Source organism: Eptesicus fuscus, chromosome 6 (assembly GCF_027574615.1).
Source record: "Eptesicus fuscus isolate TK198812 chromosome 6, DD_ASM_mEF_20220401, whole genome shotgun sequence".
Classification (NCBI taxonomy): Eukaryota; Metazoa; Chordata; class Mammalia; order Chiroptera; family Vespertilionidae; genus Eptesicus; species Eptesicus fuscus.
In genome coordinates, this window is record NC_072478.1 from 72,517,667 (window position 1) to 72,531,862 (window position 14,196).

General features: G+C 39.3%; 1 protein-coding gene across 2 annotated transcripts in view; it reads right to left on the reverse strand.

Annotated features, from left to right (window-relative positions):
* The window catches only part of RAPGEF6 (Rap guanine nucleotide exchange factor 6), a 181,626-nt gene that overhangs the window by 27,579 nt on the left and 139,851 nt on the right, over nucleotides 1-14,196 (reverse strand). For both annotated transcript variants that reach the window (XM_008142669.3, XM_028149018.2), the window contains exons 20-21: nucleotides 10,443-10,654; nucleotides 5,948-6,071 (exon numbers count right to left, since the gene is read on the reverse strand). In XM_008142669.3, coding sequence (XP_008140891.2) covers nucleotides 5,948-6,071; nucleotides 10,443-10,654 — 336 coding nt within the window. The remainder of the gene's footprint in view (nucleotides 1-5,947; nucleotides 6,072-10,442; nucleotides 10,655-14,196) is intronic.

Here is a 14,196-nt window from a genome sequence, read left to right on the forward strand (position 1 = left end):
GGTTCTTCAGCATGCAAGTTCTAGAGCAGCTTTGCTTGCCCGTGCTGCTTTGACATGTTATGGCTATCACTGTACCAGTCTGCAGCAGGCCCACTCTCAGCATGCTGACCAATTTTACAAGTACCCAGATTTTGGCCAAAATTCAGAGATAACCAGTAAGAAAAATAATAGGATTTATACTCAATTCAATATAGTCAGAAATGCAAGTAAAAGCTACTCAATACTTCCACTCACATATGATATGGCTATGCAATATGTGGGTCTAGGACTGGGGGTCTGATGTGATAGAACTGCAAGCTGGGCAGAAATAATCACAATTCAAACTAGCTTTAGTTCCACCCAATTCTACTCTCTTCAACCAATGCCCTTGTACAATGACTATATCTAAAACCAGAGGAAAACTTGAAACACAATGCTATTTGTCCTAACAAGGCAAGCCAACCTGAGGTTTTATGATGAATTTGAATTTAAAGGCAGTTGCCATTCCAAAATAACAAAGGTATCTATGGGTTTTCTAAATTAGCCTAACATTTACACAAAAGAATTCTGAATACATAGACCACAAGCTTACAATAATTTGTTCTTCAGCATTCATATAACAAGTTTAAAACAGATACTAAAATACTAGTGTTTTCATTGTAAATTAAGTGAATCAAAGTTGTAAAAGTGTTATATATATATTTTCTTTCACAATTTTAAGATCTTTGAAATAGGGTGTGTCTGACATTTTGATGACAACTTTCAATTGCTATTGGTCAGGCAGAAACTGTGACATAGTTGTGACCAATTACACTTGCAGAAAACTTAAAAACTTGCAGAATGGTTTGGAAGAAAATACAATGACATTAGTGAATTACTCTATTAACCCAGGAACCAAATGATTTTAAGGAGGTGGTGAATCTGACAAGTTCAACAACATTCCCAAAGCAGGCATTAAAAGGAGGCTAGCTGTAAGTATTTGCAAAGCCAGCTTAAGAGCACAGCGCCAGAAGCTTTTACCTCTTTTATGACTTGTTTAAAAAAATGTTGCATTACCAACACATTTGATGGCAATATTGTTTGGGGGAAAAAATCCAGAAACTAATAACTCTAAAAGTGATTTAGAAGATGCATATTCTTAATATGAAGAAGTTTTAGAAAGACCTAACCAATTTAATTTGCTTATATTTTCCTTTTCATGAATATAAAAGACTGTTATGTGATAAAAATACATACCATACTTAAGTTTATATAAGAGCTCTTTTATCAAGTATAAGTTTAGTGGTACCTAAAATAATTACGTGTCCAACAACTAATGTCTTAGATTCAAAGAAATGCAGTTAAATCAAGCCCCATAATTTAGAAGCACATTTTAACATAAATATTTAATACTTTTATCTTAGTTGACATTGATATACACACACACAAAAGAAATCAAACATATATACAACATTTCTAATAAATGAAAACAATGTGATAAATTGACAACAAAATGTCTTCTACTTCCAAAACAGAAAATGTTCTGATGCAAAGGTGTAAATACCTAGTGTCTGCTAGCATCATATAGTAAAGCTGAATCATCAGTGAATGTGGTGCATAAAGCATTCAAACACCCCAAATTCCCACTATGATATACTGACCAACTCCTCCTCTTCATAATAGTAATGCCAGAATTCAATATCTATTATCAGTGAGAAGAACCAGAAAAGACCAATGCATAAATGTATAATACAGAAGAAAACACATGAGCAACACACAAAGAAGGGAGGAAAAGGCAGAAGAAAATTAAAGTTTACAAAACTTAACAGAAAACAAGACCATAAACAAGACAGGACTTAAGTAGTAAGTGGCTCATCAAAAATCCTTCTAACATGTACTAAAAACATCTAACTTCATGATTCATTATAATCTAAAGGTAATTAAATTTTTCTTATGCAATCCTTTCATCCACAAACACCATCTCTCTTTCTTTTTTTTAAAAAAAATATATATCTTTATTGATTTCAGAGAGGAAGAGAGAGGGAAAGAGAGATAAAAGCATCAATGACGAGAGAAAATCATTGATTGGCTGCCTCCTGCATGTCCCCTACTGGGGATCGAGCCCGCAACCCAGGCATGTACCCTTGACCGGAATTGAACCTGGGACCCTTCAGTCCGCAGGCAGACGCTCTATCAGCTGAGTCAAACTAGTTAGGGTCACCATCTCTTTCTTCATCAAAAAATGAAAGGACTACATAGATGTTTTATTAGGTCCTAAAAATTCCATTCTAAATAGGTATCTAGCTACGTATAAGCAGAGATCTGAACTTACTTGAACAAAAGGTGGCAGTTTCTGATTCTATTGCAGTTTTAAGAGAGATAAGGGAATCTTTAAAAGTAGGAGAAATTTAAAGTAAAATTCAATCAATGCTGTAAGTTTCATGGTACTAGAAGATCTGAAGAATTAAAGTCATCTTCGATTTCAATTATTTACTAACTCAATTTTATAGTATAGTTAGGATAAGGACTGTCTCTTTTTGGAAAATTGATGTCAAAACTTAACCTTTATAACAAAATCTCTTATCCATTTTTATACTTACATATTTATTTTTATAAAACATGACATTTGATGCCGAAACCGGTTTGGCTCAGTGGATAGAGCGTCGGCCTTCGGACTCAAGGGTCCCAGGTTCGATTCCGGTCAAGGGCATGTACCTTGGTTGCGGGCACATCCCCAATAAGGGGTGTGCAGGAGGCAGCTGATCGATGTTTCTCTCTCATCGATGTTTCTAACTCTCTATCCCTCTCTCTTCCTCTCTGTAAAAAATCAATAAAATATATTTAAAAAAAAAAAAATAAAAAAAAAAATAAAACATGACATTTGAAAAAAAGAAAATGGTGTGGACTCTGGAACCAGATTACCTAGGTTTGGATCCACCACTAGTGAGTTTTAAGGATTTGGACAACTTTAACTTCTCTGTCTGTACCATGGGAATAACAGTATTCATCTCATAGTGTGGTCTGAATAATTAAATAATTCATATAACGTGCTTAGAACAATGTATGGCACATAGTAAGCACACAACAAATATTTCCTATCATCATCATCATCATCATTAACAAAAGAAAGGGACTTTTGGAACGTCAATAATAAAAAAGTAAAGAAAATAAAAGCTAGCTCTATCACTACTTTCACCTAGTTAGCAAAAGGCATTTGTCAGGAATGTAGGTTGACAGGGTTAATAGAACGCATGCTACTTTATGTGCGTGCATTAATGAAGAGGATGCAGTATATGGTAAGAGTCGCACAACCTTCATTCCAGTTGCATTCATCTCTACACTTACCCCAGACTCCGCCACCTCTTCTTCCTGTAAGCAAGAGCCACAAACATTGAAGCATGTGTGTGAATAGGAAGCACAGAAAAAAGACAACAGTTGAGACCAGAAAAACTCTGAAGACAGAATAGGACAGAAAAATTTTACTAGGAAAAATGGTAGCTTAACAGTCAATGTCTTCAATGGAATGCAGAGGAATAAAATGAATTATGATAGGTATTGAAAGCCAAAAACCCCTACAATATTTTAAAAATATGCTTTTAGAACAATTATATTTTTAACCTAATTCATCTAGAGCAGTGGTTCTCAACCTTTCTAATGCCGGACCCTTTAATACAGTTCCTCATGTTGTGGTGACCCCCAACCATAAAATTATTTTCGAACTGTAATTTTGCTACTGTTATGAATCGTAATGTAAATATCTGTGTTTTCCGATGGTCTTAGGCTCTACAGCAGCGGTTCTCAACCTGTGGGTCACGATTCATAACAGTAGCAAAATTACAGTTCTGAAGTAGCAACGAAAATAATTTTATGGTTGGGGGTCACCACAACATGAGGAACTGTATTAAAGGGTCGCGGCATTAGAAAGGTTGAGAACCACTGATCTAGAGGCTTATGTTAATAAGAAGCTTAAGGAAAAACATTTATTTACTAAAATTGTAAAATCTAGGTATTTAGGGGAGAAAACCTTAAATTGTGGAATAGAACTTGTAAATATAATTTCACTTTTAAGTGCAGAAATTTCTCTGACAAGTTGAACAACATTCAAATTTTATAAGAAATTTGAACCAGGAAATTCAACCTAAAAAGTAAAAATATATCAAAATTTTTATCATATTTTGTATACCCTTATAATACAATTGGATTGAATAAAGGCGGTTTTTAAATTTTTATTCTTATTTATTTATTCATATTTTTGTACCCTCTCAATCCCCCACTGGCCTTAGTGCACTGAGTGAGTTCTAGTGTGGGCAGTCCAAGATTGTTTTTCAGCCAGTAAATTGATTTCTGTTAAAATAAAGGGGTTACTTTGTCCACATTACGTAATATGCACCACCAAAATGGACAATTATTTGCTTAAGAAAAATAGTACATTTTAGTATTGGATGACAAAACTGACTCGGGAAAAGTTCAGTGCAATCTAATTATAAATGTTTTACTTTCTTCTATACTATATTCTTCTTAGCTCAGGCTATTCCCAAGAAAATAGCTGACTTTATTAATTTCTTCATATTTTTCATTCTTTGTTCATTTCTGAAGCATAGCTGTACTTAGTATATTATTAACTGGTCTGGCAGAGTTGCAGATTCATTATGTCTTCAGGAGCCAGAGTGCTAACATGTATGAGAATAAATGAAGGGCCACGTAAGACAACATGCAGTGGAGGGGCCACTGTACAGGGACATGCTACAACAACAACAAAACTTAAAAAAACAAACAATGAAATAAACAAACCCTCCTCTAGATTTGCTTTGGTCCCTGGTTCTTACTGTTTTCCGCTTATACACTGCTGAGCAATCACATCTCTCATTACAGGTAGTGATTGGCAGGGGAGATCTGACACCCTTCCTCCATAGCTTGAGAATCTCTTAACTAGAAGCAACCAACCATCAGAGCATCTACTTACAAAAACATAGGCCCCTGAACAGTAATTTAAATAAAATAAAAACAAAAAACCAATCCTGACACACACTAATTCTGTTTGGTTATAAAAATTCCATTTCTGATTTTTAAAGAACCAAATACTTTTGTTTTCTTATTAAACTGTATTTATTAAGTCAAAGGAATTGTGTCTGCCTCTGTAAATATTTCCTTTCTAAAGCTCTTTATGTATTGAAGCTATACACATAGGCCCAGGGGAAAATCAGGCCAAAAATTAAAGCTCTACCATTTATTCTGAAAATTATAAAAATTACTGCGAACAGCTTAACAACATACTTTATGTTTAAGTTCCATAGAAATTGAGGAAGTCTTTGTTGTTACATTAAAAATCAGTTTTACAAGGCATTTTTAGAAGATCAGTTTAATACAGACTACTACTAATAAAGTAATATTTTCCATTTTTATTAAAGGAACATTTTAAGTCTGCACTTTCTAAATTGTTTAAAGAACTTACACATAAATAAACAGGAGTACCATGACTTGAGAAAAAGAATGTATTTTAGAAGAATAAAGTATGACTTAGATGGAACTAGAACTAAAAAATATTCAGTAAAAATAAAAAGACATATGCACATTAATATTTTACAAATTAGGTTAGAAATCAGATGAAAGCATTTGTCCTCTGCGGTAACTTCAGTAAAGATCAGCAACTTATAATTAAGTTAGCTAATATTTTAAGTAACAATAACAATACAGAATTTCCATGTGCTTTAAAAAAGTAATGCAGAACTAGGGTTCAAATCTCAAAAACTTATGTAATCCTGGGCATTATTACCTAACTCTCTTAACTTCAGTTTCTTCATATGTAAAAGGAAGGTCAATATTACCTACCTTTAAAGGTTACTGTGATAAATGATTACTTTGAGATTGTGTAAAGCACTTTGTACAGCATATAACAATGGTAAATGGTAAAAAAATGACAATTATTATTATTTTAAATATATCACTCCTGATGCCACTCTGTAACACTTTACACACGTCACTACCATACCTCTGTCGGAACATCATAGCTGGGTCCATGTTAACAGAAGTCATCCTAACAACTTGACGGATTTCCTTGGCAATCATTCTTAGCTTCTCAAAATTTACTAACCCATCTACTTTGGAGTCATTTCCTATGGAATAAAAGTAAAAGTTTTTAATTTTCAAAATTAAGATATCTATATAAAGGTAGCAGAAGCCAATTTATTATTCTTGGGGGTATAAATAACTTCCTTTCTCAAACGGTCACTCTTACCAGTATTTTTAAAAATTGATAAACCATAGATGGTTCAACCCTGCTCCCAGGGAATGAGCTATAGGGAGGAATTGTATTTTTAGGGAGGGTAACAATTATGAATATTGGAAAGTGACAAACAGCATAGCTTCTAAAACCAATTTTATTATGTTATAGGCAAACCAGTAAAATAAGCAGCTACTCAAATCTAACTCTCCAGTTACTCAGCCCACGCTCAGGCAGGTACCTGCATTTTCTCTTTTGGGCAATGAAAACTTTTTAACCAGAGGTCACAAAGAATGAGTTTTGGGCTTAATTAACCCAGTGAGTTTTCTCTGGTTTACAATACTTGACAAATTGTTAAATGAGTTGCTAACATTTAAGAAGTAGAAGATATCCCATGAAAACAAGAATTTCTGACTTCTCTTGAAGATAAAAAGGGCAAGTGTTAGATGAGAGATTAAATAATAGTAGGTCTGTTTTCCCATATGGCAATAATTAGTTAAAATTCAGAGGTGGCTGACTCACAAGGATAAACACTTTTTAGTCTGCATTCATTTTGCCTCTCCCAGAACTTGAATTTACAATCATTGACTTTAATCATTTAATACAAATTTGCTCATTCATAAGCTTCATAATTTTTGTTTCTGTACTGTTAAGTAGTTAGTTGAGAATAATTCACATAACTTTCAAAATGGTTTACTTTTCTTTGAAGAGAGTAGGTAGAAGACCAGACTAAAAGCTCACTTGTTGGCCTGCCCAGTTCAAACCACAAGGCAAAAAGTATGTTCAAAGAGCAATCTGTCTATAGCAGTGTTGTTATTTTTTTCCACACCTGTCTTTTCTTATTTTTACATATATTTTTATTGATTTCAGAGAGGAAAGAAGAGGAAGAGAGAGATAGAAATATCAATGAGAGAGAACCATCGATCGGCTGCCTCCTGCACCCCCTTCCCTCCACACTGGGGATTGAGTCTGCAACCCGGGCATGTGCCCTTGACCGGAATCGAACCTGGGACCCTTTAGTCTGCAAGCCAACGCTCTATCTACTGAGCCAAACTGGCTAGGGCCCACACCTGTCTTTAACAGTCAGCATAATCCCACTTATCTCCCATGGCAGCCCTTGAGGTGCCATTGTGGAACTCCAAGTCCGAGAAGACAAGTTTGAGAACCATATAGGTCTAGAACACATGGTGGCCCCCTGTCTCATAGTAAACAGAAGCTATACATTGGACATACGCATTATTCAGGGTTTCAACATGAGTTGGAAACAAAATAATCTCCAAAAGTGCTTTCAAGTCACCTAAACATATTTTGAGGGAGCATGTCAAAGCATCAAAAGATCTTATGAAGCTGAAACCGGTTTGGCTCAGTGGGTAGAGCGTCGGCCTGCGGACTTAAGGGTCCCAGGTTAGATTCCAGTCAAGGGCATGTACCTTGGTTGCAGGCACATCCCCAGTAGGGGGTGTGCAAGAGGCAGCTGACTGATGTTTCTAACTCTCTATCCCTCTCTCTTCCTCTCTGTAAAAAATCAATAAAATATATTTAAAAAATAAAAAAGATCTTATGAAAAAGGAGTGATAATGAAGGGGGGGGGGCAGTAAAATTAGGTAATCTGAACAACTTTTGCTGAGAAATAATAGAAAATTTGGACAAAAGCTGAAAATAAATAAGTGTTTTAAGGCATCAAAAGATATCCAGGCCCTAATCGGTTTGGCTCAGTGGATAGAGTGTCGGCCTGCAGACTCAAGGGTCCCAGGTTCGATTCCGGTCAAGGGCATGTACCTTGGTTGCAGGCACATCCCAGTAGGGAGTGTGCAGGAGGCAGCTCATCGTTGTTTCTCTCTCATCAATGTTTCTAACTCTCTATTCCTCTCCCTTCCTCTCTGTAAAAAATCAATAAAATATATTTAAAAAAAAAAAAAAAAGATATCCAGGCAGTGAAGATCTGAAAGAATGAAGATCTGGGGCAGGTTTAGCATTCCCAGTACTAGACTCTAGGGACATCTGCTGATTTCAGAAAAGGTGGATGCTGAGCTGCAAAACTGAGGAGTGCCACTCTGTCTTTTGAAGTTGGAGGAAATAACAAGTCCAGGTAAGCCTCCAATGCTTTGGGTTGAGATCCTGAAGGGCTAAATGCTGGGGACTAAGAATGAACTGAATGTAGACTGAAGTAAAAGTTCAATGTTAAACTACCTCAAAATGTGAAAATGAAGTAATTTTGGAATGCTAGACCCCCTAGCTGCTTGGCAGAAGCAAGGTATCAATTCTCTCTGGAGGAATGAAACATCATCTGAAACCAGATTATTTCTGTCCTTTTTTAATACACAACATTTATTTGGTCAAAAATAACCAGGGCCATCAGGAGAAAAACAACATAATTAAAATGCAAAGAAAAAAAAAAAAAACACAGAAAAGGACCCACAAAGGATCCAGATTATGGAGTTAATAGTGATAGACTTAAAAATAACTATATTGAATATGTGCAAAGATATAAAAACAACAACACTGAGAACTCTGGCAGAGATCAAGAAGATGAAAAAATAAACAAATGTAAACTGGAAAACTGGAAAAACACACAGAGTAATTGGAATTGGAATTAGAAACTCACTGATAAATTTAATAGTAAATTAGACATAGCTAAAAAGAGAATTAATTAATTGGACAACAGGTTGGAAGAAAATATCCAGAATAAAGCATGATGCGAGCAAGGCTGGCCCCGCTGATCAGCTCGTGTGATGGCGGTGGCTGGAGCGGAGCTGCCAGCAGACAGGGGACCAAGGCTGTGGTAGGAGGGGCCAGGTGGGAGCATGGAGGATGGGCTGAGACCCACTCCTGTGCCTACTGCAGCCTCACGGCCCACAGTTCCTTTCAAGGTGCACGAATTCGTGCACTGGGCCACTAGTATACTACATAATAAAAGGGTAATATGCAAATTACCATCACTCCACTACGCCCATGATTGGGCCAGCGGGAGGCGCGGGGGGCTGGACTCGGGGTGGCCGGGGTGGCCGATTGGGCTGGTGGGAGGCGCGGGGGGCAGGACTCGGGGTGGCCGATTGGGCCGGTGGGAGGCGCGGGGAGTGGGACTCGGGGTGGCCGATTGGGCCGGTGGGAGGCATGGGGGGCAGGACTTGGGGTGGCCGGGGTGGCCGATTGGGCCGGTGGGAGACAAAGGGTGGGCGGCAGGGACGGAGTGTCCCCGCCGCCCGCCCTTTGCCTCCGGCCGGTTGCAATCAGCCCCCGTGCCGCTAAGCGGCGCAGGCAAAGGGTGGGCGGCGGGGACAGAGTAACAGCGGTGCGGGGGCCGAATGGGGCCGGCCGGAGGCAAAGGGTGGGTGGCAGGGATGGAGTAATAGCAGCGCGGGGGCCAAATGGGGCTGGCTGGAGGCGATAGGCTCCCGTGCCGCTGAGCGGTGGCCGAATGGGGCTGGCCAGACGCTGAGCTCGTGTCGCCAGTGGGGCCGGTGGTATGCTGAGCTCGCGTTGCGAGCTCAGCATCTGTGCATGGCTGTGCTGTGGCACAGAAGGGGCCTCTGGGGCAGCGAGCCCATGTCCCCACCCCAGCCGGCCGTGCAGCGGGAGTGAACGGGCTTGTGGGGCCCGGAGCTCAGCATCCGCGCGGCAGGGGAGGAACCAGAAAAATGAATCTTTCCAGTTCCTGATGCTGACAGCCCTATGGGTGCCAGGGTCCTCCACCTGCAGCCCTCAGTCGCAGCCCATCAGCCCCAGTCGCAGACTGGAAGCCCCCTGCCAGCAGTCCAGACGGGACCAGTGTAGCGCTGCGGTGGTGGGTGTCAGCGGGCATGCTACAGACATCAAATCACTGCCACCAAGGCCATCCCCTCCCACACACACACTCGCAAGTAGTATGGTCCAAGGGGGTGACTCCTAAGGCAAGGCTCCCATGGCAGCTGATGCTCACCATGCCAGGTGAGGAAGCCAGACCTGAAAGCCCAAGCCCCCGAGTACCTGAACTGCAGGGCGTCGTGGGCCAGGGCCTTGAGGAGGCCCCAGGACAAGCATCTTCCCAGAGGCTGTGCAGAAGGAGGGGAGGAACCTCTAGCTAGAGGCCGGGGTGAGGGATGCTGGCGTCTTTGCAGGTGAGGGATGCTGGCGTCTTTGCCCTGTCTTGGAGGCTGAGGGACCCACCCCCTGCACCCCCGTGCATGAATTTCATGCACCGGGCCTCTAGTTCAATATAATAAATCACAATTCTCTAGAATTAGCTGAAGTTAAACATTCTAATTTTCAAATAACTTTCAAATACCTTCATGTAGAAATGTCATATCTTTCTTGACAACGGGGAAGAGTGGAATAATTGGAGGCTGCATGCTTTGACTACTAAGAATATTTCTATACTTGGCCATGTTTCTAGATGGATCAAAAAGGTCTTGCAGATCTTGCAGGTGTTTCTCATACTTGCTTGGTAACTTTTCCCAAGTACCTTTGAGTCGTGCTACAGATGCCAGGTTCAAGCCACTGCCAAGGATGAGAATAAAAACATTAAAAAGAGATTTGGGTAAGAGAGAGGACTCAGGTAGGTAAAGTGCATAGAGCAAGTTTCTCTAATAAATCTAAAACAAGCAGGGCCATATTTCAATGTGTTGAAATAAATAGAGAGAACTATAAAATAAATAAATAAAAAGGATTACTTGATCATAAAACAAGGAAATGGCTCTTTCAGAGAAATTACATTACTTACCTATAGTCTTTATAGTTTACATGCTAACAGACAAATAATAATTCCATAAAACACACATTTAACTTTAAAATAAACCAAGTATCACAATATTATTGTTTGTTTTACTTAGAAATAACTTTATGGAGATATTATCTATTTGTGAGTGATTTAAGTAATGCTGAGCAGAACTGTTATATAAGTGAGGTAATTCTGGGGCTGAGGCAATCTTCCTTCTCTGTGATTTTGTACACTAATATCCCTGACTGCATTATTTCCATATCCCTAGGTTCTAATCCTTTCCCCCCGGGCTTCCATATATTCAATGTCTCCGTTCTACAGGATTTTAAACACACTCAGCCCTAACTTGAAAAATAATTCATGCCCATTAGGCTTCAACTCTTCCCTATCATTTTACTTCTATACTAATATCCCATTGGTAGGCTGTCACATGAATAGCACATAAATAGTGTCTCAATCTTCTCAATAGTAATCCCACTTTTATTCTAAGCCACCTGACTTTAATCACACCCTTTTATTCAAAATATTTTCTTGTGTTATTTTAAGGTGTGATGATATCTTTATTCCCTTTGCTTCTCAGAAATCATTCCAAACAACTACAAAAAATGAATAACAATGCAAATTTCATCTCCACTGAAACAAATAGTTATCTGTAACTCCGAAACCCATTAGAAAGGATGACAAAGAATAGTCAAGGTCAAATCAGAAGTATGTGGAATACTGAAAAAATGATGTCCACAGCTGAAGATCTCAATGAAAGCTGTTAAAGCACAGTTCTCCAAAGCATGTAATCACCCTGAAGGCAAAAACAGCAATCTCTTATTTGATACAACACAACACAGACCATAGGCTGACAGAATTAGGCAGAGGCTAGACTCTGTTCTTTACCACGAGGGAGTGTCAGGGAAAGTAAGATGATAACAGTAGACACAGCAATAGGACATCGTGGTGAGAAGCAATTTAACAGTGAGATAGAATAGAAGGGAGAAACTCTGAGTTGTAAGCAGCCCAAAGGTGCCAATCTTCATTTGCTGAAAAGAAGTAAAAGGTAAAACTCTTCACATGCAAGTTCAATTCCTGCTAGCCTGTAATACTACGCTGGCTCCTCTCCCACATGAACCTCCTGCAAATAGTTGGTATAAGAAAACTCATGTTATTTACAAAGAAGTAATGAACACAGGATCTATAATAAGCTGCCACAAGGAAAACAAATATTTTAAAAAACAAAGCAGAACAATGTTGCCAACAATTAAATAAAAATTTGGAAGTAATTAACAACCTAGCCATGATTTCAAATGAATTAATAAAGTAAGTAAAGAGCTTAATGCAGTGATATAAGAGCTTAGAAAAAAGATGGTCAGAGAAGTTGATAAAAAACATGAAGTTCAGAAAAAAATGGAAGAAAAAATAAACAGAGAAATGAAGGCCACATTGGAACCTATATAAACAAAAAATGACACTGCTAAAAAACATGCAAGTGACATGAAAAAAAGAATTAATAAAAGCAATAAATTGAAATGTATAGTTGAAAAGGATGAAAGACAATAGATATGGAAGACAAAGGAGCTCTAAAATCTCTGTAAGTGGTATCCTTGAAGAAGGAAACAAAAATAATGGAACTGAAAATAAAATATTCAAAGGTACAATTTGAAGAAACATTCCAGAAACAAAAGAACTGAATCTACAGATTGAAGAGACACCACAGTTCCAGAGAACCTAGTACAGAAGTAAAAAGATGAAAAGGTAAATGACTTAAGAGATACAGAAAGAATTTGGGAAGTAATCTCAGAAACTTAAACAGCTATATAGTAAAATGCTAGTTGTAGAGCCAATGTCTATGAAGTTTCCAAGAAATAACATGTGAGAAAAGAATTTTAAAGCCTGACAAACTGAAAACTGAAGTTCAAAGGCAACAGAAAGGTGCTTCAGAAAATATAATTCCCACAAACTTCAACCAAGAGATGACTGGATAGAGTGATGTCAGCATCATGGCAGCATAAGATGTCCCTCATTTTATTCTCCCACCCCAACAACAAAAATGTGGCATATATCCATGAACAAAAGTGCCTCTGATGGAGTTGAGGGACCCAGCACCATACTCAAAGGGATCTGGGAGGAGGAGCCTCACTCACAGGTGTATCGGATAATAGGTAGCTAAACTTTGGCACAGGTTTGGGAGTGTTCTACAGGAGATTGGGAGTGTTCTAGCCCCTCTCAGCTGTGGCCTGAGAACACCTGCAAAACACAGACTTGGGCAGTCACCCACAGACAAGAGAGCCTTGTGGAAGTCCAGGTTTCAGAGGAGAATTTCCAACATTTGGTTGGAGTAAAACAAAACAAAACAAAACAAAAAGTTTGGATGCACTAAAGTAGGTAAAAAGAATAATTTGACTTTACTGGCATCATTCCACCCTGCACTATCAGGGCTAAACTAGATGGCCCATGGTTTCTTCTCCCATGGGGTAAAGGGAAAGCCAATGAGTGGATGCTTGGTTTCATTAGCTGTGTGGGACACTGCCAAGGACACTCATTTCTCTCTCACAGAATCGAGAGCATTAAAGTGAAAGCTCCATGGCTGAGGGGAAGGTACAGATCAGGTGTGTGGAATATGAAATTCCTGGAGGGTGTTAAAGGGATGCAGTTCCTGCTGACTGCTTCTGGACTACAATAGGAAGCCCAACCAGGAGACAAAGGGAACACCTCACCCACAGATCCCTCCCATGGGTACCTGCAGTGCACCCTGTACCAAACCCATACCTCCCCCTGGTCTGCTGCTGGCTCCCTGTGTAAGGTCCTGAGACCAAGCTCTGGTAGAGGCAGCATACGCAGTGTCTGCAGGCAAAGGAGAAACCACAAACGGCCACCTTCAAGAAAACAAAAGAGAAGCTACCAGCAACTGACATGATGTGTTATAGGATTGAGAGAAGACACACAAGCTTCATAATTCTGCCACAAGAGAAAGCAAGAAGCATAGAGCAGGTGTGTCCATACAACACCTGGTAAAGCCTCAAAATCTATAGGAAGGTTGTCCTAACCCAGTGGTCGGCAAACTCATTAGTCAACAGAGCCAAATATCAACAGTACAACGATTGAAATTTCTTTTGACAGCCAAATTTTTTAAACTTAAACTTCTAATGCCACTTCTTCAAAATACTCGCCCAGGCCGTGGTATTTTGTGGAAGAGCCACACTCAAGGGGCCAAAGAGCCGCATGTGGCTCGCGAACCGCAGTTTGCCGACCACGGCCCTAGCCAGTTTGGCTCAGTGTATAGAGTGTTGGCCTGAGGACCAAAGGGCCCCAGTTCAATTCCAGTAAAGGGCAC